This window comes from Abramis brama (genome assembly GCF_963993115.1).
Source record: "Abramis brama genome assembly, chromosome: 13".
Lineage (NCBI taxonomy): Eukaryota > Metazoa > Chordata > Actinopteri > Cypriniformes > Leuciscidae > Abramis > Abramis brama.
In genome coordinates this window covers 95001-121673 of record NC_139975.1, presented here as the reverse complement: position 1 = coordinate 121673, position 26673 = coordinate 95001, and the positions used below count along the sequence as shown (strand labels likewise).

Genomic DNA, 26673 nt, shown 5'->3' with positions numbered 1-26673 from the left:
AGAAAGAAAGAATAGTTAGAAACAAAGAAAAAGATTAGTTAGAAATAGATAAATAATAGATAGTAGATAGATATGTTTCAATGAAAGAGGTTAGTTGAAAAAGAAAAAGATTAGTAAGAAAGAAATGAAGATTAGTTATAAAGAAAGAAAGAAAGAAAGAAATGAAGATTAGTTAAAGAAAGAAAAAGAAAGATTAGTAAGAAAGAAAGAAAGAAAGAAAGAAAGAAAGAAAAAGATTAGTAAGAAAGAAATGAATATTAGTGAAAGAAAGATTGATTAGAAATAAATAAATGAAGATTAGTTAGAAAGAAAGATTAGTTAGAAAGAAAGAAAAATAAAGAAAAAGATTGGTAAGAAAGAAAGATTAGTAAAACAAAGATTAGTAAGAAAGAAAGAGATTAATAAATAAGATGTTAGAAATAAAGGAAGAAAGATAGATTAGTTATGTTTAAGGGTGTCACGATATCGATTTTAAATCGAAATCGATCGAAATTAATGCTCAATCTCAATCATCGAATCAAAATATGGAATCGTCGATGCTGCCACGCCCCATATGTCACGTCAGCTCGGCTTGCCTGTAACAGGTAAAACTCCTTTTCTCGAGAATATTGAAGCCTTTATTTTAAATCGCATTGCAGCTGCACAGCGAGAGCACCATAGCTCGACTGAGCGAGCTGGCTGTGCTGCGGCAACTGCACGAACCTATGGCGAGTTAGCAGTGGTATGCGGTCCAATGCGAGCGCTTGGCACCCTGCCAACCTCGAGCGCGCCAATTTGGACGCGGCTGAAGTCAGAGAAAACTCGCCAAAGGACTTTAGGTTTAAATCGACTGAAGCGAAGTACCTGATATGAGCGAAATAGCACGGCAAGGCAACGCAGTCGTTTCCTTATCTCTAAGGGAACCGATTTACGCAAGTAACCAAGTACGTTCCCTTACGAGAACGTTCTCTCGTACTGCGTTGCAAACGCTGTGGGAACCCAATTTAAAATGCCGTGCTATTCGTCTGGGACTGCTCTGAGGAGTCCAGGGAGCCCCGGGTCTATAATAGGTTATAGGTTATATTGTTTAAGTTTCCAATTGACTTATAAGTTATTGTTACATTATGTTATTAATAAACGTTTTAAATTTGTGGTACATTGCGAACAAAGGTCAGATATTATTATATTGCATAAAAGTCTAAAAATGGCATAGCTTGTGCTTTCAAAAAAATGTTTTTAATCGAGAATCGAATCGAACCGTGAATTTAGAATCGAAAATGTAATCGAATCGAGGATTTGGAGAATCGTGACACCCTTAGTTATGTTAGAAATAAAGGAAGAAAGATAGATTAGTAAGAAAGATTATGAGAAAGAAAGAGAGATTATGAGAAAGACAGATAAGTTAGAAATAAAGATTAGTTAAAGAGAGAAAGATTGGTTTTAAAGAGAGAAAGATTGGTTAGAAAGAAAGAAAGAAAGAAAGAAAAAGAAAGAAAGAAAGAGATTGGTTAGAAAGAAAGATTAGTAAGAAAGAAAGATAGATAAGTTACAAATATAGAAAGAAAGATAGATTAGTTATAAAGAAAGAAAAAGAGATTAGAAAGAAGAGTAAGAAAGAAAGAGATAAGTTAGAAATAAAGAAAGGTAGATTAGTTATAAAAGAAAAAGATTAGAAAGAAAGAAAGAATAGTTAGAAACAAAGAAAAAGATTAGTTAGAAATAGATAAATAATAGATAGAAAGTAAATAGATGGATAAGTTTCAATGAAAGAAAGATTAGTTGAAATAAAGAAATGAAGATTAGTTATAAAGAAAGATAGATTAGTAAGAAAAAAGATTAGTAAGAAAGAAAGAGGCAAGTTAGAAATAAAGATAGATAACTTAGAAATAAAGAAAGATAGATAAGTTAGAAATAAATAAATAAAAAGATTAGTAAGAAAGAAATGAAGATTAAAGAAAGAAAGATTGTTAAGAAAGAAAGATTAGTTAGAAAGAAAGAGATAGATAAGTTAGAACTAAAGAAAGATAGATTAGTTAGAAAGAAAATGATTAGTTAGAAAGATAAATTAGTAAGAAAGTAAGAAAGATAGAAATAAAGAACGAAAGTTAGAAATAAAGAAAGAGATTAGTTAAAAAGATTAGTAAGAAAGAAATGAAGATTAGTTAAATAAAGAAAGATTGGTTTGAAAGAAAGATTAGTTAGAAAGAAAGAGATTAGTAAGTAAGAAAGAAAGATAAAGTTAGAAATAAAGAAAGATTAGTTAGAAAGAAAGAAAGAAAGATAGATTAGTTAGAAAGAAAGATAGATTAGTTAGAAAGAAAGAAAAAGATTAGTAAGAAAGAAAGAAAAAGATTAGTAAGAAAGAAATGAAGATTAGTTAAAGAAAGAAAGATTGGTTAGAAAGAAAGATAGATAAGTTAGAAAGAAAGAAAAAGATTAGTAAGAAAGAAAGAAAAAGATTAGTAAGAAAGAAATGAAGATTAGTTAAAGAAAGAAAGATTGGTTAGAAAGAAAGATAGATAAGTTAGAAAGATTGGTAAGAAAGAAATATTTGATAGAAAGAAAGATAGATTAGTTAGAACTAAAGAAAGATAGATTAGTTAGAGAGTAAGATAGATAGGTTAGAAAGAAAGAAAGATTAGTAAGAAAGAAAGATTAGTAAGAAAGAAAGATAGATAAGTTAGAACTAAAGAAAGATAGATTAGTTAGAGAGTAAGATAGATAGGTTAGAAAGAAAGAAAGATTAGTAAGAAAGAAATGAAGATTAGTTATAAAGAAAGATTGGTAAGAAAGAAAGATTAGTAAGAAAGAAAGATAGATAAAGTTAGAAAGATTGGTAAGAAAGAAAGATTAGATAGAAAGAAAGATAGATTAGTTAGAACTAAAGAAAGATTAGTAAGAAAGAAATGAAGGTTAGAAAGAAAGAAAGATTAGTAAGAAAGAAATGAAGATTAGTTATAAAGAAAGATTGGTTATAAAGAAAGATTGGTTAGAAAGAAAGATTAGTTATAAAAAAAGATAGATTAGTAAGTAAGAAAGATAGATTAGTTATAAAGAAAGAAAAAGATTAGTAAGAAAGAAAGAAAGATTAGTTAAAGAAAGAAAGATTAGTTAGAAAGAAAGATAGATTAGTTAGAAAGAAAGCTAGATTAGTAAGAAAGAAAGAAAGAAAGAAAGATAAAGTTAGAAAGAAAGAAAGATAGATTAGTTAGAAATTAGATTAGTTAGAAAGAAAGAAAGAAAGAAAGAAAGAAAGAAAGAAAGAAAGAAAGAAAAAGATTAGTAAGAAAGAAATGAAGATTAGTTAGAAAGAAAGAAAGAAAAAAGAAAGGTTATAAAGAAAGAAAGAATTCTCAGAACGGGACGTTTTGAGGCAAAGTCAGTGACGGATCCAGGACTGAAAAGAATACCTGTTTTGAATTATCCCCTGTAGCCAAGGTGAAACACCTGGATTAACTGTCCACACATCTAGAAAATGACACCGGCCGGATTAGTTCTATGGCAGCTGTTGCCAGTTTGTCGATTGGCACTCTCGCGTTTTTTTCCATCGGTAGGCCAATATAGGCACGGACTGCGACTCAAACGACTTCTCAAAGCGCAGAGCTATATCTGGCTAGGTAATCTAGCTATTAGGCTATATCAAGCGTCTTTGTGTGGAAATATAAAAAATGTTTTAGATATTTAACTGTTATATTTAAGTGAATATTATTTACTGATATTTATTTCAATGCTTTAAAGGCTTTAGTATGATGTTTCATTGACGCAAGTGCTCAAATAAACACGCATGTCTTTTACGAAATCGATGTTTGAGCCTTGTTTATTATTATATTATTTCAAAATGTATTTAATTGAGATGTGTGTGTGTGTGTGTATTAGAGTTGAGCCGGATACTCGGCTGAAACGAGTATCCGGTACGGATAAAGCACTTTTGTCGAGTACGAGTATTATACGAGTAATACGAGTCAATATCTGTGCTCGGATTTAAAAAAAAAAAAGTTATGTTGAGATTAGGGCTGGGCGAGATATATATATATATATATATATATAATATTTATTTTACATGCGATATGGAATTAGACCATATCGCATATATCGATATAGTTCAAATTTGCGCTGTGATCCTTGCTCCAAGCAAGCTGCTGACCCGGAGCTCTCTGCACTGCTCCCCGCGCCCCCGCCCCTCCTTTTCCACTTTGCATGCGTGTTTAGAGTATGTTATGTTATAAAAAACAAAGTCTTTTACCCCAGAAAAACGGACTTTCTTGTCCTGTCAGCCGTTAAACTGTAGTCGTAGTAGCGCACACTCAATTGCACGCGCAATGCGGCGGCGCGCGCTGCATCGCCTCACTGAATATAAAGGGCAAAAGAAACTACGAGCAGGCAACGCCGTTACGTTGTAAATTACACGAAATAAAAGTAATGCAGGTATGATTTTCATTCTATTCACCAGGAGCAGTTTCCATGTTTCATTCACAGTTCTTGTTAGTATTGTGTATTCACCATGGTAACTGTCGTTTCCATATTAACCCCAAAATGTCACTATTTTTCTTTGTGTTATTTTTTTATATTTTTAAATGACTGTGGTGGCTCAACATTGTATTAACAAAAACTAGTTTGGGACTGCTGTTTAATACCTTTAGCATAGGCCTAATGTTTATTAGTAGGCTACTAGTCTTTACTATTAGTCATATTCTTACAATTTATGTTAAGTAAAGGGGGACAGTACTTGTGTGTGTGTGTCAACAAATTTAAAAAAAAATAAAACATGAAAAATAAAAAAATATCGGGATATATATATCGTATATCGAAATTCAGCCTAAATATATCAGGATATGACTTTTGGTCCATATCACCCAGCCCTAGTTGAGATGAAAACTCTTGTTCATTACATTTTACTTCATAATTGCAACCGCATGTGTTGTATTCATTGTTGCAAAACTTGTTCTGTAGTTCGTTTGTTATCGTGATCAAAACCATTGATCTGAAGCTCAATGCTAATGCTGTCATGTAAATAGTTGTCTAATCAGCAATAAATATAACAATTTCTGATCAACCCATATCAATTGCATGCCTAAAATAACATACCGGTTAAAGCCCCACCCATTTCAAGACAACCCGACCCACTTCCGGGTTAAATCCCGCCCACTTCCGGGTTAGGCACCGCCCAGTCCGAGTACAGATACAGATAATTCATATGGTTAACAGATACAGATACAGATAATGCTGTACTCGCTCATCCCTAGTGTGTATATATATCTTGTCCTTCTTACCGCCAGTGTTGTCGTATATTCTTGTCATATCTTGAGATGGGTCTCCCAAGGCAGAGTCAACATCTGTGAACGGAAAAAGAATACTTTGAAAAAAGCATACACTAGTTGTGTTATGCCTACATGAACTGATTCTTGATCTATACCTCTTCCTAGTGCAGTGTATTTGTGGGCTTTTACCTGGTTGTTCAGTCTCTTCCCTCCGGACATGCTGTTGGACTGAGGTATTGTAGCTCATACTACCTATGGTGCCTGGAGGTTCCTCAACAGGTCCACTAGCTCTCTTTGTTCCTGTGGTATGAACAGTAGAGCTCAATACTAGTGTCACAGGTTTAGACAATTCAAACACAAACAAACTGTTGCACATTGCGATGAAACTGCAAATGTCTAGAAATATATCTATCAAAAACAGTTAAAACTAAGCATTTTTTATTTTATTTTGTTGGGCAGTGATTTGGTCACTACTTAACTTTGTTGAACTGGCTGTCGAGTACAGTATAATTCAGCTCATTTTTGGGGTAGGTCTAATGTGTAAGTGTAATAAGCAATTTAAACTCAGCCTATTAACTGCTATTTTAAATTTTAAAGCCATGTAACTTCAGTAACATTTGTGCATATCTAAACAACTGTATAATATTTAGTGCACTATATGGTAGATGTAAATATGTTGTATTTAATGTTTCGATCTTTGCATATTTGTGTGATTTTACTCATTTCTGTTATTGTCTGTGGATATGTCTCAGCATCACTGTCTTCACTTTGCTCTGAATCAGTAAAGTCCAAGTTATCTGACAAAAAAAAGCGTAAAAAAAAAGTTTACATTGCAATTGTTACATAATGATCAATGAAATTTGATGAATATTACACTTGTGAAAGATCTTAAGTTCAGGATACACTGCATGATTTAAGCAATCCTATAAGATCATTACAAATCACACTGTGCGACATGTAAGTGAATATGAGGACATACAGACACAAACTATGGTCCAATCTGACTGTAGTGAAAAATCTGCTGAGACTTCTCTAAATACCATGGTACATATTGGCTGAGTGCCCATAGAAATGATTACCTGTCTAGCTATTGTGAACATGACCATTTCAAACAGCAGTGTTAAATTAGTGTGGAACCTAAACTCTGTTGGGCAGAGGCTCTCCAGGAGCAGGGCTCCCTTACCTTAGGCAAACCCTTTCTAGGTTACATTCACACACACAAATTAAAAATCACCTTCTCTGATCCATCATCTGCCTCACCGCTGACAAAACCCTTGGTGTGTTGTTCTGTTTCAGATATCACCTATGAAATATTTTTAAACATTTGTAAACACAGATAAGCAGAAAATCATGTGTACTGCTTTATGAGAAATATGAAAACATTTCTTATAACTAACCATTTACTCTAAAAGCCTTATTGGATTAGAAATCAACACGTCTTTGACAATTAAAAAAACATTAGAAATAAACGCATATTTCCAATGGTAAACATTACCTGTTGAGAGGGATCATAAAGTGTCAGCTGAGGATCAAGAGTAGAGATCTTGTGGGAGAGAGAAAAAAGGAGTTTAATGAAGATTATTTACTTTTTTACTTTCTGAATTATATATATATAAAAAAAATATTTATAAATGAATTTCACTGTATATAGTCTGAAGTATTAAAGAAATGTATGTACAGTTTTAGAATTGACATCATTAAACAACAATACGCCATCGCATTCACGACTCTCCTGTGATTAAAGGCGACACTTTCGGTTTTCTTCCCACCGGAGCCTCACTTTCGATTTCAAAATAACGGCTGCGTGAAATCAGCGTATAGGGTTGAAAAATAAAGCAGATCTAGCAGATTTTAAGGCCTCTCTGTAAGCAATCGAGCTCTCCTTCCATGAAATGCGAAATACCTCTAGTTTTGTTTTCTTCCAGTTGCGCTCCATTTTTCTGCCTGCTCTCTTAAGGGCCCGAGTGTGCTCGCTGTACCACGGCGTTGGAGCATTTTCTTTAATCTTTTTTGAGCGCAACGGAGCAACTGTGTCTAAAGTGCTGGAAAAGAGAGAGTTAAAAGTTTCTGTCGCAATATCTAGTTCTTCTAAGCTATCTGGGATGCTGAGATGATGAAACTGATCAGGAAGATTATTAATAAAGCAATCTTTAGTGGCAGAAGTGATAGGTCTAACTAGAGTTGGGCGATATGCTTCATTTTCATATCGTCCTATCGCAGCCTGTGAGATCGGCGATACACGATATTATCGTGAGGGGGGCGGGGCTTACTTATTTGATTATTAACTTGCTTATTTACTCATCAATTTGCTTGTTTTATTACTTCCTTTTAAATGAAAATCTTTTTTTATTTTGCTAGTAAAGGTGGAGTGTTTATTAATAGGCTAAATCAGGTTATTTCCTGGAATAGTGAGGTAAAAAAAATATCCTAATCATTCTTGTATCTGACTCTGAGTATTTCAACATGTCAGCGGGAAATTTACGGACACACATTATCCTCTCACGCAGTTACAGATGCAGCATTCTGTAACTACACTGTAACTACACTGTACGTCTGCACGAGATGTGAACAAGTTTTAATAATTTCTTGGGTCAAGAAAGAGTCGGAGTCTGCGATATATGTCCTCCTACCAGTGCTCTCTCTGCCTTGATGCACTTCATATGCGCACCGCACTTCAATAAGCCCAAATAACGCGGGTTTTAAATGCCGGGAGAAATCAGAGGCAAAAATCTAAAAGTCGATCGGTTATAGGCTACTTAAACTTATGACTTGACTCTGATAAAGGAAAACGGGTTAATGCGTTTACATGACCACATGCATTGTCAGTTTATTCAGCATAGCCTAATCGAGTTAAGAACGTGCATGTAAACGCTCTCATTCCCTGAAAACGAAAGCAGAAACCGACTGAGCTTTCGCTGCATTAACGGCGCATTCTCTCAGAGACGACGGTGGATATAATGGTAGGCTACAGCAACTATCTTAATTTACTGGCTTAATATTTCTCTTGTGGACTTACATTATTGACAGTGAAAAAATTAGAAGAATATTTCTTGTTAAACTGGCAGAGTTTCACAGATGCTTCGTGAACTAAAGACTTTAGTAGGCCTAGGCGCCCTATATAATTTTATTGATATTATAATTATAATTAATATTTTGTAATTGTATTGTTTTTAGTGTTATTAGTGTCATTAAATATTTTGTTAATGAAGGCCTACCATGGAAACCAAATACTGACGAACAACGATGCCGTCTTTATCTTGGCTCTGTATAAGAATGATGCGTCTGTTAAAACAAGCACTCTTGACAATTTGTGAATGGATCACCTTGCAATTAAATTTCGTTGTGGGAATTAGTTTTTTTTTTTGTCTGTTTTAAAAACATTTTCTTTGAGGAGTCCTCACACGCGCGCGTCGTGTCGCAAGTGTGGTGATGTCGCAAGTGTGGTTGTGGTGATGTCGTGAATTTAGGCAAGGCAAATATAATTGTAGTTCCTAATTAATTTAATAACTATACTAGCTTCATAATAATAATAATAATAATAATAATAATTTAATACATTAATGGGAAAACAAGCCAATTATCGTATTGATATCGTCAAAGGCATCTGCTATCGACAATATCTCTGTCTATCGTCGATACACGATACTATCGTCTATCGGCACAACCCTAGGTCTAACATATTTGCAACACGGAGTCGACTTTGCAGCCTTGGCTAAATGAAGTTTACACGAGACTAGATAATGATCTGAGATGTCATCGCTCTGCTGCAGAATTTCAACGGCATCAACTTTGATTCCATGTGATAATATTAGATCTAGAGTATGATTACGACAATGAGTAGGTCCTGACACGTGTTGTCTAACTCCAATAGAGTTAAGAATGTCTTTAAAAGCCAATCCCAATGCATCTTTTTCGTTATCCACATGTATATTAAAATCACCAACAATTAGTACTTTATCTGCAGCCAGTACTAACTCTGATAGAAAATCAGCAAATTCTTTGATAAAGTCTGTATGGTGCCCTGGTGGCCTGTATACAGTAGCCAGCACAAATCTCAAACGTGATTTATCATTTACACTATATATTGCTATATTAAGCAACAACACTTCAAAAGAATTACATTTAAAACAAGACTTCTTAGTTATTCTGAAGATATTACTATAAATTACAGCAACTCCTCCCCCTTTGCGTTTCAGACGAGGCTCATGTTTATAACAGTAATCTTGCGGGGTGGACTCATTTAAAGTAATATAACTGTCTGGTTTTAGCCAGGTTTCTGTCAAACACAGCACATCTAGGTTATAGTCTGTAATCATATCATTAACAATAAGTGCTTTTGAAGTAAGGGATCGAATATTCAGCAACCCAAGCTTTATCATTTGTTCATTCGTATTACATCTGTTTTTTATTTGTTGAACAACAATTACATTTTTACCCTTGAACGGGTTTAGGAGTTTTTTGTATCGTCCTAATTCGGGGAACAGACACAGTCTCTATATGATGATATCTAGGTGAAAGAGGCTCTATGTGATGGGATTTATCTGACCTTGGTGACGCGAGGCCACTAGCAGACGGTCGGTTTAGCCAGTCTGTCTGCTTCCTGACCTGAGCCCCAGATTGTCATGTTTGAGCTCTAAGACTATGAGCCATATTACTAGAGAGAAGAGCAGCACCATCCCAGGAGGGATGAATACCATCTCTTTTCAACAGGTCAGGTTTGCCCCAAAAACTTTTCCAATTGTCTGCGCCGACGTGAATAATAATCTTAGAGAATTTACGATTAGCATTAGCCAGCACTTTTAAATTTGCTTTGATGTCAGGCGCTCTGGCTCCCGGAAAACATGTGACTATGGTGGCTGGTGGCTCTATTTTCACGTTCCGTGTAATAGAATCGCCAATAACTAGGGCACGTTCAACAGGATTCTCAGTGGGTGTTTCACTGAGTGAGGAGAATCTATTTGAAGTTGTAACAATTAACCCTCTGGGGTCAGCAATCATTAATGTAAACGCACACAGAGAGCACGCGCTATTCAAACGCAAATGATCTGAAGCAATCCATGCAAACGTGTCAACGCCCACATCAGCTGGATAAAACACACTGCGAGTTTAATCAGACTTGTGCCCTTTATGTCATCTTGCTTCGCTGTGAGGAATAATCCTTAGGAATAATTTAGTTTCACATCGAGGACCAACGGATTCAGCTATTCAGAGCACTGTAGTAAGTTTTTTATTCTTAAGTGCTTTGTTCTAATCGCGATATGCAATAGTGTCTGTAAACGCAAAAAGACTGTTTGAATATGAATCGCGTGTCTGTGTGTGAATGAATGAATGGCACAGATGTTTACTACAGCTGTGAACAACAGCGCGCATCTGTGCCTTTCGTTAACACTTGCACTTACATTAGTAAACATGTTATTTTTACATGAACACATCTACTAGTTTAGCTTTTACCAAACTATATTGCAATACTGAGATGAGTAAAAATCGACTGAAATATGTTTAAATAAAATGTCTTTGTATAAGCAACGTATTAAACTGCAAATTAACATGTATATGCAAATATATCATAAAAACGATGTGTTACAGATGAAATATGAATGTTTAGACAAGATTTCGTTGATTAGTTTTGGATAGATTATAAAGTTTTTACTGTAAAAAAGACTACGGTCACATCAAATAAGCTTTTGTTCACCAATTTCTGCTCACGTTAAATATATAGTATGTGATGTTTTGTGAAAAATAAAGTAGGTATATTGAATTATCAATTAAGATGTTAGCATAGTGTTTGTTCCAATATTCAAACTAATGAATCCTTAACTTTGAAATACGTATGATAAAATCAAAGTATACTTTTTACAAAGAAAGATTACACTTGAAATATTGTTAAAATTGTAATTGTTGATTCATATGTGAAAACTGTTTAATAAAATAGCAAAACATTCACAAGGTAGAAGTAACATCTTAATAAGTCAATATAAACCTTCTCATTACATTATTTTAGTTTTTTATTAGTGACATTTGGGGAGAGGATATATTCCAAAACTTTCTGAAAATACAGTATGAGAATTAACTGCATAGTTACTAGAAATGTTTACCTTGGATATTATGCAATTTGCATGCATACAAAATAAGTCCTCACATTCTTTACTTGTGGTATACCCTCTCAGTGACACACCTGAATGAAAGGCTCGTTATGTGGCTCATTATGCGGGTCGTCTTCTCAGGTGTGAATCACGACCCCATGCATATTGCCTTTCCAAACAAAATGTGTCTTACAAAGTTTAAATCAATGTATTGTTTTATGTGAATGATTAGGCAGGATGATTTTCAGATCATTTTGAAGAAAAAACTCTCCGCGACAACATCCATTATTCAAAAGTCTTGTGGACACATATTTAGTATGTGTTTTTTGGCCTTATTTCAGAAACTTTAATTTTTTGTTAAAGCATAAACATTATTCTCTCAAAAATACAAACATGTACACACATGTTGCTCACATATTATGGTAGCCCTGTTTGTGCTAAATAGAGTGTAATTATACCTTTGCCATTAATATGTTTATAAGCAACTGAAAAAAGCACAAATGTCAGGGCATGTCAAAACATCTCAAGGACCCCCAAAACACCTCAGACCCCAGAGGGTTAATGTGTGTGAGAATGTACTCTAGCACAAAGTCCTCACTGGTATGGCTTTTTATGAGGACAGTATCTTATCTACATGAAAACAAACTATGCAACATATGGAGATTAGGGCTGTAACGATACGCGATATGAAACCGAAACCACGATACTCAGATCTACGATCCTGTGTTGCGTTGTGAGAAGGCAGAATCGCAACACACCCCTTCCAACTCCTAGAGTCATCCTTCCCTTCAAGATCCACATCTTTAAATTACTATTGGGAGACGTGACATTTGCAGTCAAAACTTGAAATATAAATTCTCAGAAAACGCATTTAATACCAATATATTGAAACATCTGTTTATATATCCATACTCCCTTAATAAAGGAGTCCAGACATTAGAAAAATATCAGTTTACATATGCTTTTTATATTTAATATAAGGGAAATAGGCTATACATGCGTTACGGACGTGACACAAAAAATCTTTAACTTTTAGGTGGCAAATGTTTTTTTTGTAATTCTGTGAATTACACTGCGCAAACCAAAAGTAATACTACCCACTGAATGAAGAAGGGTTGGCTCTCCACAGAACTTTCTACGAATTATTTATCATGTTTCGCATTTATGAGGAAAAAACAATGTTAAGGATGTGACAGTTCTCTGTTACGGACGTGAGCACTCTAAAAGCAGCACTAGAAGCTTTCAAACTTTCACAGAGACCTCAAATACGCATTTAAAACACCAAATATTAAGGATTGGCATATCAAGTAAAATAATATTCGATGATTGTTTGAAAATCGTACCTCTCCCCCGACATGCTCAACGATAAGACGGCGTTCACTCAAATCCCGCTCCGACATTGAATGTCTCTGTACTGTAGGCTAATAGGCCTACATGTTGTAGCCCAGTCATTAAAGAAAACGATTTAGTTTCATATTTATGTTTAAATAAAATAATACACTTTTTAATTTAATCTATGTTGATTATATGAAAAGTGAAAAGCGTGAGTAAGATCATAATATGCGCAGTATATCAGGAGACGAGTGGGCAGACATGATTGACCACTTCATTAAGTTTGTTTTTGTAGAAAGCCTTTCTTTAAAGTGAATTTTGTTAAATTGTGTTATCTTAATTTTAATCAATGTTTCATCAACCAATTGAATGGATTTAATAAATAATAAATATAGCAGGCAATATAATCAGGACACGGAGGCGCAGGCGCGTGAACTGGAGCTCGTCTCATAAATGAACCGAAACTCAGCATATAAGCTACTTGCCTCACAGACCGGAGACATATATCGATAGAAAGCTTGGAATGTGTAGCCTACTGTGTAGCCTACTTTTAAACAAAACAATTCAAAACGAAAAAAAGAAAACAGACTGCTCTCGGCTCATGTAATCCGTATGTGCATTTCTCTCCGGCGAGTTCACTACTGCGAAGATCGCGAGTCAGCATCGTCAACTTCATCTTTGACACAGAAAACACTTGTTTATTAATAAACAATAGAAATGTCTCCTTGCTATATTTGACATTCATAATCATTACTTTTACCGGTTCTTTGTGACAGCTTTTAGGCGCGCTTTAGGTCCCTTACATGGCGTCACTACCGCTTAATAGTTAATATTGTTCTTTGGTGTTCAGTTTATACAGGTTTTTCAAACTATCTTATTTAATAAAAATATTAAATATTTAATTTAACATTAAAAAAAATATATAAAAAATCGTGAAACGATCCGAATCGTGGGTTTGCTGTATCGTTATAAACTTATATGGTACATAAATTACCTGTTGATTGGTGTCATTAAGTCTCAACTGAGGATCCGTCTCGGTTGAAATCTTATGAGGAACAAAGAAAACAGTTTGATTATAAATACATAAATTTGCACAATTGCTTTTACACAAACTATGGTCCAATCCGACTGTACTGAAGTAAGAGAAACACTGTTAGTACTGTAGTGACAGTACTCTAGTAAGTGAATATGAGGACATACAGACACAAACTATGGTCCAATCTGACTGTAGTGAAAAATCTGCTGAGACTTCTCTAAATACCATGGTACATATTGGCTGAGTGCCCATAGAAATGATTACCTGTCTAGCTATTGTGAACATGACCATTTCAAACAGCAGTGTTAAATTAGTGTGGAACCTAAACTCTGTTGGGCAGAGGCTCTCCAGGAGCAGGGCTCCCTTACCTTACACCGTGTCCTAACTACACGCGACGCGAGAAGATTCCAGCGACAGGCAGTGTGTCTGTCCACACTAGACGCAACGCGACTGTGAGACACCACAACGTCAATCAAAAATCACAGCCAATCAGAACAGTGTGTGGGCGGGGTCTCGCGGCAAGTGCACAGCACTAGAGAGTTATCTTGACGGCAATCGCACGAAAATGGATTAGTAGCTACATAATCAAATTATAAAATATTACACCATTAAAAAAATACATAGGCTACTGAGTTACTAAAACAATCTTTGTCAAATAATACACTTGTTTGTTCACAGTTTTAACGTTCTTGTTTCCATTTGTTTAATTTCAAGATCTGAGGTGAATTATATCCATTGTTGCTTTTACAGCTTCATAGCTGGAGCACTAAATGACATTCAAAGTCACATTACACACTTTTAACATTAAAGGTATAGCGGAGGATTTTTTTACTTCCGGGTGGGTAGTGTATACTATTGGTCCTCCTAATTGTCAATCATTCTGGTGAATCAATCAAACTTTTCAAAAAGTCGAGAGGGCGGGTCTTATCTAAAATTCGGAAAGATCCTCCGCTATACCTTTAAATGAAGCACATAAATAGTGCCTGAGATTATCATTGCCATACTTTGTGTTTGTTGTTCCAGTGCGACATCGCAGGAAAATAGAAACCATTTCTAAATTAGAAACGTCGCGTGTCGACGTCGCAGCTGGTTAGGACAAAAACTTTGATTAATATGGAAAATATACCTTTTATCGCGTGTCGCGGCGTCGCGTCGCGTGTAGTTAGGACACGGTGTTAGGCAAACCCTTTCTAGGTTACATTCACACACAAATTAAAAATCACCTTCTCTGATCCATCATCTGCCTCACCGCTGACAAAACCCTTGGTGTGTTGTTCTGTTTCAGATATCACCTATGAAATATTTTTAAACATTTGTAAACACAGATAAGCAGAAAATCATGTGTACTGCTTTATGAGAAATATGAAAACATTTCTTATAACTAACCATTTACTCTAAAAGCCTTATTGGATTAGAAATCAACACGTCTTTGACAATTAAAAAAACATTAGAAATAAACGCATATTTCCAATGGTAAACATTACCTGTTGAGAGGGATCATAAAGAGTCAGCTGAGGATCAAGAGTAGAGATCTTGTGGGAGAGAGAAAAAAGGAGTTTAATGAAGATTCATTTCAGAATAACAGATAATACAGGTGAATTCATAGATTAACAATTAATGTGTGTGAGAATGTACTCTAGCACAAAGTCCTCACTGGTATGGATTTTTGTGAGGACAGCATCTTATCTACATGAAAACAAACTATTCAACGTATGGAGATTCTACATGATTTTGCCAAAACTTAAAGGGGTGGTAAAACACCTTTTTTCGAAGGCTTGATTGTGTTTGTGGGGTGCACTGTAACATGTGTTCATGCTTCGTTTTTAAAAATTCACATTTTTCACATATTTAACCATTATTCTACACTGCTCTGTCCCTCCTTGTAAAAACGGTCGGATGATTTCCGGGTTCTATGAAGCCCCGCCCTCAAAAATACGCAATGGGCTCAGATTGGTTAGCTGGCCCAGTGTGCTGTGATTCGCTAACCGCCAAGTGCAAGTTCGCTGCGCTGGTGATATTAAACAGAAGTTTGTATGTGTTCGTCGGATACGTATGAATTAGCATTTAACAAACTGGTTTGTGGAGCCAAACAGCGTTGTCCTTCGTTTACTTCCTTGCTACAACGTACAATTAACAATACGAACTATTACAGGAAAACGCATCAACGAAAAAAAATCATACCTACAGGTTGTGGCTCGTAAACAACAGTTGGAACTGCTCGATCTTTCAGGACAAGCCGTTTGTGAATCCTGCATTGAACTCGCGTAGATTGAGGAAGCTTTCCTCCGGAAAATGTGCAGCACAGAGAGTGGCATTTGGATTATAATTATGAGGGACCAAGTAAAAAATAAATTGTAACCGTCCTTAGGAAGACAACAAAGTGGACCTGCAATCTGGGTGAAAATAACAGCATTTCGACGGCATAGCAGCAACGACACTCTACTGCCACAACAACTCTTTTCCAAAGCAACATAAAATTGCCTCGCCCCCTTTATTTATTGTGTTCCCAGAGGAGGGGTTTATGTAAATATTGGGCTTAGTGATGTCAGCAAGCCCACAGGAATGTCGTGTAGTCCCTATCAGCCGTTTCTGTAGTTCTTAGAAATTGATTTCTTTAAATGCAAATCTCTCCCTTTGCTTTAAACTTTGAACGTTGTAACTTTGCAGATGTTGTTTATGCTCAAACAGCAACATTACACACTAACTACAGTTAGAAAAGTCAAATCGTGTTTTACCACCCCTTTAAATGGTACATAAATTACCTGTTGATTGGTGTCATTAAGTCTCAACTGAGGATCCGTCTCAGTTGAAATCTTATGAGGAACAAAGAAAACAGTTTGATTATAAATACATAAATTTGCACAATTGCTTTTACACAAACTATGGTCCAATCCGACTGTACTGAAGTAAGAGAAACACTGTTAGTACTGTAGTGACAGTACTCTGGTAAATATGAGGACATACAGACACAAACTATGGTCCAATCTGACTAATACTGAACTTCTGTCTATCCTTCTCAATACACAATATGACACCAGCAGTGAATATGAGGACATACAGACGTGGCTGCTTCTTCTTTAGTTTTTAATTTGGTCCTCCTGGATCTTGTAGCTGCCATCTCCTGCAAAGGCCACATGGTGTTTTTAATCAGTTTACAACATGACTTTTAGATATCACTGACATAATCAACTGTTTTACACCTTTATTTGTTATTATGAACGGTGAAATTATTAACAATAACGATTATTATACATACCAGGATGTAATACCAATAAGTTTTACTAGTAGCCTACAGTAAAACATGAATCTTGTGTTTAGTGATTTTAATTTTTTTTAAACATGCTGCTTTTCTCTCTCAAACACACTGTAGATGTCCCTAAAGTTAACCATTATAATTTGACTAACAGCACCTTCCTCAGCTTAAAAACTAGGACTAGCTAAGGAACAAAGTTTCAGTTACAAATAATCACCATGCTTCGGGATACTAACGTTAAATAATAGTTGTTAGGCCTAAATTGCACGACAGGGACCTAGAAATTGAGTAGGTTATCGAACTAACATTAACGTTATACTGATTCACAAGTCAACCTCATTACACTGCCCAAATGTTCCGCGAAATAAATATGATCTCAATATGGCAATAACGTGATTAATAAGTTCAATATTAAATTAAATCCTCACGCGTTGTGAAATACAGACACGTGTCACCAAAGCTAGCTTATAGCCTAACTGCTAATTCAAATTAACTTTAGAATATTTCAAACTACTACCAACGGAATATAAAAATAATATTAATACAGTTTTTAGACTTGAAGTGTAGCTGGGTGCTTGGAATTTGAACACAATTCTTACCTGACGTCTCTTCACCGTGAAGACTGATCCGCACGTGGCTGGCTGTCTCAGAAATGTGGTGATGAATCGTTCATTAACGGGATCCGTTCATTGCGTCTGTCACGTGACAAATGAACGAAAGACTCGGAAGGTAAAGTTATTATTTATGTTACCTGTGAATTATTTTTTACTGCATTATAATTATTTCTTAATTCAGAATATGATCAAGATTGCGTAGGTGGATGTGTTTTGGGAATTTGCCTGTTAAAAGTATAACATTTAAAGCCCCTTAAATTAACGAAATGACTCGAAAAAAGATTCCTTCATTTTGATGAACGAGTTTGAACGAGATTAACACAGTGGTTTGACAAAACCCGAAATTATGAGGACTTCTTGCGATCAGCCAATCACAATCCTCAATTCCATACACATGGGTGAATATTCATGAGGAGATGCAGTACCACTGACCCACCTACAGAGGCGCTGTCTCGATACACAGCTGATACACAAAATCATGTAATTGTGAACTATGGGGACATGAGCTGAAATTTTGACTTTGAGCTCCCCCTAGCAATAGAAACACTTCTACATTGTCAGTATTATGAGGACACTGGCCCTGTCCTCATAATTCAAAATGTCCTCATAGTGTGGTGTGTATTCATATGAAATGTCCTCATAAATCACAAAAACACACACACACACACACACACACACACACAGTTGCTGAAACACTGCTCTGCACACGAGTGGCTGAGCACACACACACACACACACACACACACACACACACACACACACAGTTGCTGAAACACTGCTCTGCACACGAGTGGCTGAGCACACACACACACACACACACAGCAGGAGAGCAGGACTCACGTGCTGAGATGCAACTGGACGCTCTGGGTGAGGGGGCTGAGTCGCTGTCTCACACTCTTCCTCAGGAACCTGTCGCACACACGAGGGATTATTCAGATACTGATGTGACTGATAGGGTTAGGGTTAGGGTTAGACTGATGTCACGGCTGTATGAGAGGAAGGTGAGAAACTCTTCATCACATGAGCTGTGTCCTCATATCAGCATTTCTGTAGCACGGGTGTTATGGTGCGTTCGAGTCCTCCTGGGAAGTTCGTTCGTACGCGGTGGGAAGGCGTGTTTACGACGTCACGCGTGTTCAAGACCCTCTCGCCGGAGATGGCGGAGCACGTTCTCTTATTAATTACACTAATACAGCAAGGCTCTTAAACTCTAGCTCTAGAAAATGAAGAACAAAGAAATGTGCATCAGGTGTTTTTAATGAATCTATGAAGCCACTGCAAACTTTAGCGTTACACATGTGACCCTGGATCACGTCACGAGTCACACGGGTATATTTGTGGCAACGGCCAACAATACAATGTATGGGTAAAAATTATTGATTTTTCTTTTATGCCAAAAATCATTAGGATATTAAAGCTGCAGTCGGCAGGTCTGGCAGACACGAACTGTGATTGACAGTCAGATCTCACACTGCCCTGCGCTGATTGGACCAGAGGAAGCAGAGCATCAACGTGCTATCGCAAATCAAAGTGAAAGTAAGTCGCAGACGCTTAACAGACACAATCATCTTCATTAAATGTAAAGAAACGAAATGATCTTACCAGGGCTGTTTCCGCTTTCTCTTATTGCGGGCTTTGATTCAGAAATTTTAGCTGATGATCACTAAAATAATCTCATAACTGTTGCTTTCGGTGACGTGCACTCCATTAAATCTGCATATAGCGGGAATTGAAGATCGGATTTATATCCGCAAAAAAACAACAACACATATTTGTATATGTAACCAGGTGTAAATGGAATCGTTTTGATAAATCAGATTACAATCCGATCTGAGAAAACGCATGAAGTGGCCTGGTGTGAACAGCCCCTAGACATCGGTGACCTCCCGACCCCCGATTTTTTATTTATTATAAAAAAATATATACTTTTTTATATATATTTTTTATATATATATAAAAATATAGACCTACCTACCGACCCTTTTTTTCTTTTTTTTTGCTGTTACTGCAAACCAAAATATTTTGAAGGATGGCCTTAGCTTACTTGACTGTAAATAAAAAAGTCTGACAATATCACTGCTAAATACCTTTAAGTATTGTGGTATTCCACCATATTTCTCACTGACACACTCCTAACCAACTCGTAAAGATTGGGGCTTAAAGAAAATCCCGAACTTCCCACTCGTATTTATGACATTGTGGTGGTGTTCATGTGCGTTCAACTCGTGAATACAATTTTTACGAGATGACTTGAACGCACCATTATTTACATCCTATTTGTTACTTGGATATAAATGCATGTTTAAAGTGTTATACTCGTCTGTGAAATCGTTGTCGTCCATGTCGTCACGACGAGTGTGTGAGATCACAGCTGCAGTTTCCACAGCACTGACCAAACCTGCACACACACACACACACACACACACACACACATCTGAATATAGAATATTTGCACACATGAATGTGTGTGTGAGAGAGAGTGTGTGTGTGTGTGTAAGAGTGTGTGTGTGTCTGTCTGTCTGTGTGTGTTATTGTGTGTGTGTGTGTGTGTGTGAGAGTGTCGATGTGTGTATGCACTGACTCTGTGTGCGTCTGCGTTTTCTCCTGGGTGTTTGAGCAGCAGACGCTGGCGTTTCTTTCGATCCTGCAGTCAGAGATCGTTCGTACATCCTCACAAAGTCACAGTTCAGGACCGAGGAACAAACGCGACGCAGATCCGCCGCCCTGGAGGAGACAGAGAGAGAAACATCACACTGATGAACTCAAACATGAGTCACACGATCAGTGATGTCAGTGATACTCACAGCTGCTTGCGTTCAGGCTGCAGGAGTTTGAAACTGAATTCACTGAGAATCTCCAGAAAACTCAGATTCATCAAGTCGCCCTTATCAAGCCCTTGACTGGCAAAACGGATGCCGTCCCTACGCAAACCAGAGAAACCAGTGAGAGAAATGACAGAAACCAGTGAGAGAGAGACAGAAACCAGTTAGAGAGTGATGAACGCACTGGTGTAACGCCAGCAGCGGCTCGCGGACGACACGCAGGTTGATGCTGAAGTTCACCGCCAGTTTCTTTGCAAGAGATCTGATCTCCATCATCTCTTCATCACGACAGTCCTGCTCAAGCCCTGAGAAGAGCTGCTCTCACACACACACACACGACAATGAAGAGAGATGATGCAGAGGTTGCTGACTGAAACTACACACACTCTCACAATCACACTCCCTCACACGCACACCCTCTCACGCGCACTCACTCCCTCTCACGCACACTCACTCCCTCTTCACTCTCACTCTTACGCGCACTCACTCCCTCTCACGCTCACTCCCTCTCACTCACTCTCACTCTCATGCTCGCTCACTCACGCTCACTCCCTCCCGCTCACTCCCTCTCACGCTCACTCCCTCTCACGCTCACTCCCTCTCCCTCTCACTCCCTCTCATTCGCACTCACTTTCACTCACACTCCCCTCTCACGCTCACTCCCTCTCACTCTCACTCCCTCTCACTCACTCACGCGCACTCCCTCACTCTCACTCGCGCGCACTCACTCTCGCTCACTCCCTCTCACGCGCGCGCACTCCCTCTCACATGCACTCACTCTCGCTCACTCTCACGCGCACTCACTCTCGTGCACTCCCTCTCACTCCCTCCCACACTCACTCTCACTCCCTCTCACGCGCACTCACTCGCACTCCCTCTCATGCGCACTCACTCTCGCTCACTCTCACTCCCTCTCATGCGCACTCACTTTCACTCACTCTCGCTCACTCTCACTCCCCTCTCATGCGGACTCCCTCTCGCGCTCACTCCCTCTCACGCACACTCCCTCTCACTCTCGCACACTCCCTCTCACTCTCGCACACTCCCTCTCACTCCCGCTCACTCAGTCACGCTCACTCCCTCTCGCTCACTCTCACGCGCACTCACTCTCGCGCGCGCACTCACTCTCGCTCACTCTCACTCCCTCTCACTCACTCACTCTCACGCTCACTCCCTCCCTCTCGCTCCCTCTCACGCTCACTCCCTCTCATGCGCACTCCCTCTCTCTCACGCTCACTCCCTCTCACGCGCACTCCCTCTCACGCGCACTCCCTCTCACGCGCACTCTCACGCGCACTCCCTCTCACTCTTGCTCACTCCCTCTCACTCTTGCTCACTCCCTCTCACTCTTGCTCACTCCCTCTCACTCTTGCTCACTCCCTCTCGCTCACTCTCACTCCCTCTCACGCTCACTCCCTCTCACGCGCACTCCCTCTCACGCGCACTCCCTCTCACGCGCACTCTCACGCGCACTCCCTCTCACGCTCACTCCCCCTCACGCTCACTCCCTCTCACGCGCACTCCCTCTCACTCAATCTCTCGCGCACTCCCTCTCACTCACGCGGACTCACTCTCACTCTCACTCTCGCTCACTCTCACGCACACTCCCTCTCACGCGCACTCCCTCTCACGCGCACTCCCTCTCACGCGCACTCCCTCTCACGCTCACTCCCCCTCACGCTCACTCCCTCTCACGCTCACTCCCTCTCACGCGCACTCCCTCTCACTCAATCTCTCGCGCACTCCCTCTCACTCACGCGGACTCACTCTCACTCTCACTCTCGCTCACTCTCACGCACACTCCCTCTCACGCGCACTCAATCTCTCCCTCTCACTCCCTCTCATCCGCACTCCCTCTCACTCACGCGCACTCCCTCTCACTCACGCGCACTCTCACTCCCTCTCACGCTCACTCCCTCTCACCCGCACTCCCTCTCACTCTCGCTCACACGCACTCCCTCTCACGCGCACTCCCTCTCCCTCTCCCGAGCACTCCCTCCCTCACACGCACTCACTCCCTCTCACGCGCACTCCCTCTCACTCTCGCTCACACGCACTCCCTCTCACACGCACTCCCTCTCACACCTACTCCCTCTCACGCGCACTCCCCTCTCCCTCTCCCGTGCACTCCCTCTCACTCACACTCCCTCCCTCACACGCACTCACTCCCTCTCACACGCACTCACACTCACTCCCTCTCACGAGCACACACACCTGCTGCAGACACAAGCACACAGTTCTGGCACTTTCCACAGAGCTGATCATCTTGGTTTTGCTGAGAGTCTCTTTGATGATGTCACCGAAATCCCTGTAGAACTACAGAAAAAATACACAATACATTTATTAAATATTGGTGATTTTACCCGAAGCCACTTACAAATAACAATAATACAAGCAGAAACAATGAAAAACACAAGCGGACCAAATAAACAAGAACAGAAGCTCATGTAAGATTAGATGCTTGGAGACACTGATCTGATCTGAATAATGACACTATTGTCTGAATGTGTTGAACACACACACCTTATTGTAGTATTTGAGTATGTCTGTGGCGGCTCTGAGCTCCAGGACGCCGTATATGATGAGTTTACAGTATCCAGCCAACTGTATCCTTCTCTGCAGCAAAGCAGCCATCTTCATCTCTTCATCCTCATCTGCACACAATCATCATTACACACACTGCTCACCACATTACAGCTGATGAAGGAGTTAATTTCAAATGCAGAGTGTGAATCAACAACGTGTGTGTAAATACTTCAGTAAGAATGTTTTCATCAAACACGACAGCTTGAGGAGAAAGATACATTTTTAAAGTGTTAAGTGTGTGCGCACAAGTGTGTAAGTATGTTGTGTTTCTCTGTGAGTACATGAATTTGTCTGTGTATGAGTGTATGCGCACGTGTGTCTGTGAGTGTGCGTGTACAAGTGTGTCAATGTTTGTCTGTGTGTGTGTGTGTGAGAGAGTGTGTGTATGTACATGTGTACTGATGTTTTTCATCAGTGTTACATCTGGGGAAAAAATGGCTAAAAGATCATTCTTTTGAAAAAAGCTTGATTAAGTGTCTAGGTTTGGTCTGTGGAACACACTCATGTACCGTTCAGATCTTCGTCGGCGTCACTGAAGACGTAATCGATGATGAAAGAAGCCATTTCTGCTTTCAGAGACTCGTCAGGACTGAAGCGCTGCAGCGACGAACCCTCTCCTTCACACACACTTCCAAACACGAGCAGCACGTCACACAGACACACAAACGCCTGCAGAAACACACACACATAGCATTCGCTCTAAAGGATGTCTGACACGATGAACAAACACATGTGATAAAACACACAATATATACAGAGTTTGCATTTACCAAGATACTCCTGATTAATCAGTCCATCGGATCTCTCACTCACTCACACTGAATCACTCACTCACTCACACACTAATTCACTCACTCACTCTCACACTAAATCACTCACTCACTCACACTAAAACACACACACACACACACACACAGAGAGAGTGAAACAGAGAGAGAGTGAAACACACAGAGAGAGAGAGTGAAACCACAGAAAGAGTGAAACAGAGAGTGAAACAGAGAGAGAGAGAGAGAGAGAGAGAGAGAGAGAGTGAAACCACAGAAAGAGTGAAACAGAGAGTGAAACAGAGAGAGAGTGAAACACACAGAGAGAGAGAGTGAAACCACAGAAAGAGTGAAACAGAGAGTGAAACAGAGAGAGAGAGAGAGAGAGAGAGAGAGAGTGAAACCACAGAAAGAGTGAAACAGAGAGTGAAACAGAGAGAGAGAGAGAGTGAAACAGAGAGTGAAACAGAGAGAGAGAGAGAGAGAGAGAGAGAGTGAAACCACAGAAAGAGTGAAACAGAGAGTGAAACAGAGAGAGAGAGAGAGTGAAACAGAGTGAAACAGAGAGAGAGAGAGAGAGAGAGAGAGTGAAACCACAGAAAGAGTGAAACAGAGAGTGAAACAGAGAGAGAGAGAGAGTGAAACAGAGAGTGAAACACAGAGAGAGTGAAACACACAGAGAGAGAAAAACACACACAGAGTTAAACACACACACATAGTTAAACACACACACACACACACACACACAGTTAAACACACACACAGAGAGAGCCGTACCTGGTTCCTGACGCGCCTCTGAGCCACGGACAGACAGCTCACACACACCACACAGAAGGAGTGGAGAGACTTCAGCACACACTTCAGCTCCACCTGACAGACACAACATTAGCAAGATCAACACTCTTCAAACTCCTCACACTCTCTCACACACACATCAGGGCAAAAGCTTCTGAACACACACAGGAGGAACGAACATGACGGCCAGAGGGACGCACCCTGTGTGTTTCTGCAGTGTGTTGCGTGATCGTCACTCCTTTCCAAAACAGATGGAAGGCTGCGCACTTCAGAGCTGGAACCATCAGCTACATACACACACACACACACACACACAATTTACATTGTCATAATAAGACAGTTTGTGCATGTGTGTGTCTGAGAGTGTGTGTTAATGTGTGTTTGATGAGAATGTGTGTTTGTGTGTGTCTGGGACCTTTTCGTTGATTTCTCTCGTCTCCACTCCCATCTTCAGCAGTTGAAAGCAGAACTCAAACAGGTTTCTTCCAGTCATATCTCTGGCACTGATACACACACACACACACACACTCTGTTAAGATGCTTCAACACTATACTAACAAATCACACGCACACACACACACACACACACACAAATATAGTCTCTCACACACACTCACACACACCTGCTGAAGATGGCAAGAACGTTCAGAGAGGAAGCTGCTCTGTAGAAATCATCTTCATCAGCCGAACCCTGAGAAACACAAACACACTTATGAACTGATGTTGTTTACATCCGTGTATTTAAGCAAATGTTAAAATATTGCATGAAAAACACTGGATTGAAACACAAAGATGCACTTAAACATTAAAATGTGCATAAAAATATATGCACTCAATTGAGGTGGATAATTTCTAATACCTTTTCAGAATAAACCCCTCAGAACCTTATGTGCCTCAGCGGAGGCTGTGATTGAATAACTGAGTAACCAGTGGACCAATAGCATCGCAGCATCTCTAATGTTGGTTTGGTGTTTCTGAAATGCCGGAGTCAAAGTGTGTGATCAGAATGACCTGCAGGATCTCGCTGAGTTTCAGTACCTGAAGGATCTCGCTGAGTTTCAGTACCTGAAGGATCTCGCTGAGTTTCAGTACCTGAAGGATCTCGCTGAGTTTCAGTACCTGCAGGATCTCGCTGGGTTTCAGTACCTGAAGGATCTCGCTGAGTTTCAGTACCTGAAGGATCTCGCTGAGTTTCAGTGCCTGAAGGATCTCGCTGAGTTTCAGTACCTGAAGGATCTCGCTGGGTTTCAGTACCTGCAGGATCTCGCTGGGTTTCAGTACCTGCAGGATCTCGCTGGGTTTCAGTACCTGAAGGATCTCGCTGAGTTTCAGTACCTGAAGGATCTCGCTGAGTTTCAGTACCTGAAGGATCTCGCTGAGTTTCAGTACCTGAAGGATCTCGCTGAGTTTCAGTACCTGAAGGATCTCGCTGAGTTTCAGTACCTGCAGGATCTCGCTGGGTTTCAGTACCTGCAGGATCTCGCTGGGTTTCAGTACCTGAAGGATCTCGCTGAGTTTCAGTGCCTGAAGGATCTCGCTGAGTTTCAGTGCCTGAAGGATCTCGGTGAGTTTCAGTACCTGCAGGATCTCGCTGGGTTTCAGTACCTGAAGGATCTCGCTGAGTTTCAGTGCCTGAAGGATCTCGGTGAGTTTCAGTGCCTGAAGGATCTCGGTGAGTTTCAGTACCTGAAGGATCTCGGTGAGTTTCAGTACCTGCAGGATCTCGGTGAGTTTCAGTGCCTGAAGGATCTCGCTGAGTTTCAGTACCTGCAGGATCTCGGTGAGTTTCAGTGCCTGAAGGATCTCGCTGAGTTTCAGTACCTGAAGGATCTCGCTGAGTTTCAGTGCCTGAAGGATCTCGGTGAGTTTCAGTGCCTGAAGGATCTCGGTGAGTTTCAGTACCTGAAGGATCTCGGTGAGTTTCAGTGCCTGAAGGATCTCGGTGAGTTTCAGTGCCTGAAGGATCTCGCTGAGTTTCAGTACCTGCAGGATCTCGGTGAGTTTCAGTACCTGCAGGATCTCGGTGAGTTTCAGTGCCTGAAGGATCTCGCTGAGTTTCAGTACCTGCAGGATCTCGGTGAGTTTCAGTACCTGCAGGATCTCGGTGAGTTTCAGTGCCTGAAGGATCTCGGTGAGTTTCAGTGCCTGAAG

The 26673-nt window shown here is 39.5% G+C and overlaps 2 protein-coding genes across 2 annotated transcripts in view; both read right to left on the bottom strand.

Moving 5' to 3' along the window:
- Nucleotides 1-26673, bottom strand: part of stag3 (STAG3 cohesin complex component) — a gene marked incomplete at its 5' end in the record, with an annotated part of 65299 nt that overhangs the window by 5704 nt on the left and 32922 nt on the right. The window contains 12 exons of the mRNA XM_084132995.1: nucleotides 18396-18464; nucleotides 19872-19953; nucleotides 20137-20279; nucleotides 20360-20476; nucleotides 20562-20692; nucleotides 22592-22693; nucleotides 22901-23031; nucleotides 23473-23632; nucleotides 24505-24597; nucleotides 24723-24809; nucleotides 24938-25025; nucleotides 25146-25213. Of these exons, the coding sequence (XP_083989121.1) occupies nucleotides 18396-18464; nucleotides 19872-19953; nucleotides 20137-20279; nucleotides 20360-20476; nucleotides 20562-20692; nucleotides 22592-22693; nucleotides 22901-23031; nucleotides 23473-23632; nucleotides 24505-24597; nucleotides 24723-24809; nucleotides 24938-25025; nucleotides 25146-25213 (1271 nt within the window). The remainder of the gene's footprint in view (nucleotides 1-18395; nucleotides 18465-19871; nucleotides 19954-20136; nucleotides 20280-20359; nucleotides 20477-20561; nucleotides 20693-22591; nucleotides 22694-22900; nucleotides 23032-23472; nucleotides 23633-24504; nucleotides 24598-24722; nucleotides 24810-24937; nucleotides 25026-25145; nucleotides 25214-26673) is intronic.
- LOC311095543 (uncharacterized protein) lies at nucleotides 6320-16824 on the bottom strand (the record flags this gene model as incomplete). Its single annotated transcript, XM_084134069.1, has 7 exons — nucleotides 6320-6540; nucleotides 6733-6780; nucleotides 13647-13697; nucleotides 14912-14980; nucleotides 15173-15220; nucleotides 16451-16501; nucleotides 16747-16824. 7 exons carry the CDS (start codon nucleotides 16822-16824, stop codon nucleotides 6448-6450), a joined length of 438 nt encoding a protein of 145 aa, XP_083990195.1. The 3' UTR covers nucleotides 6320-6447.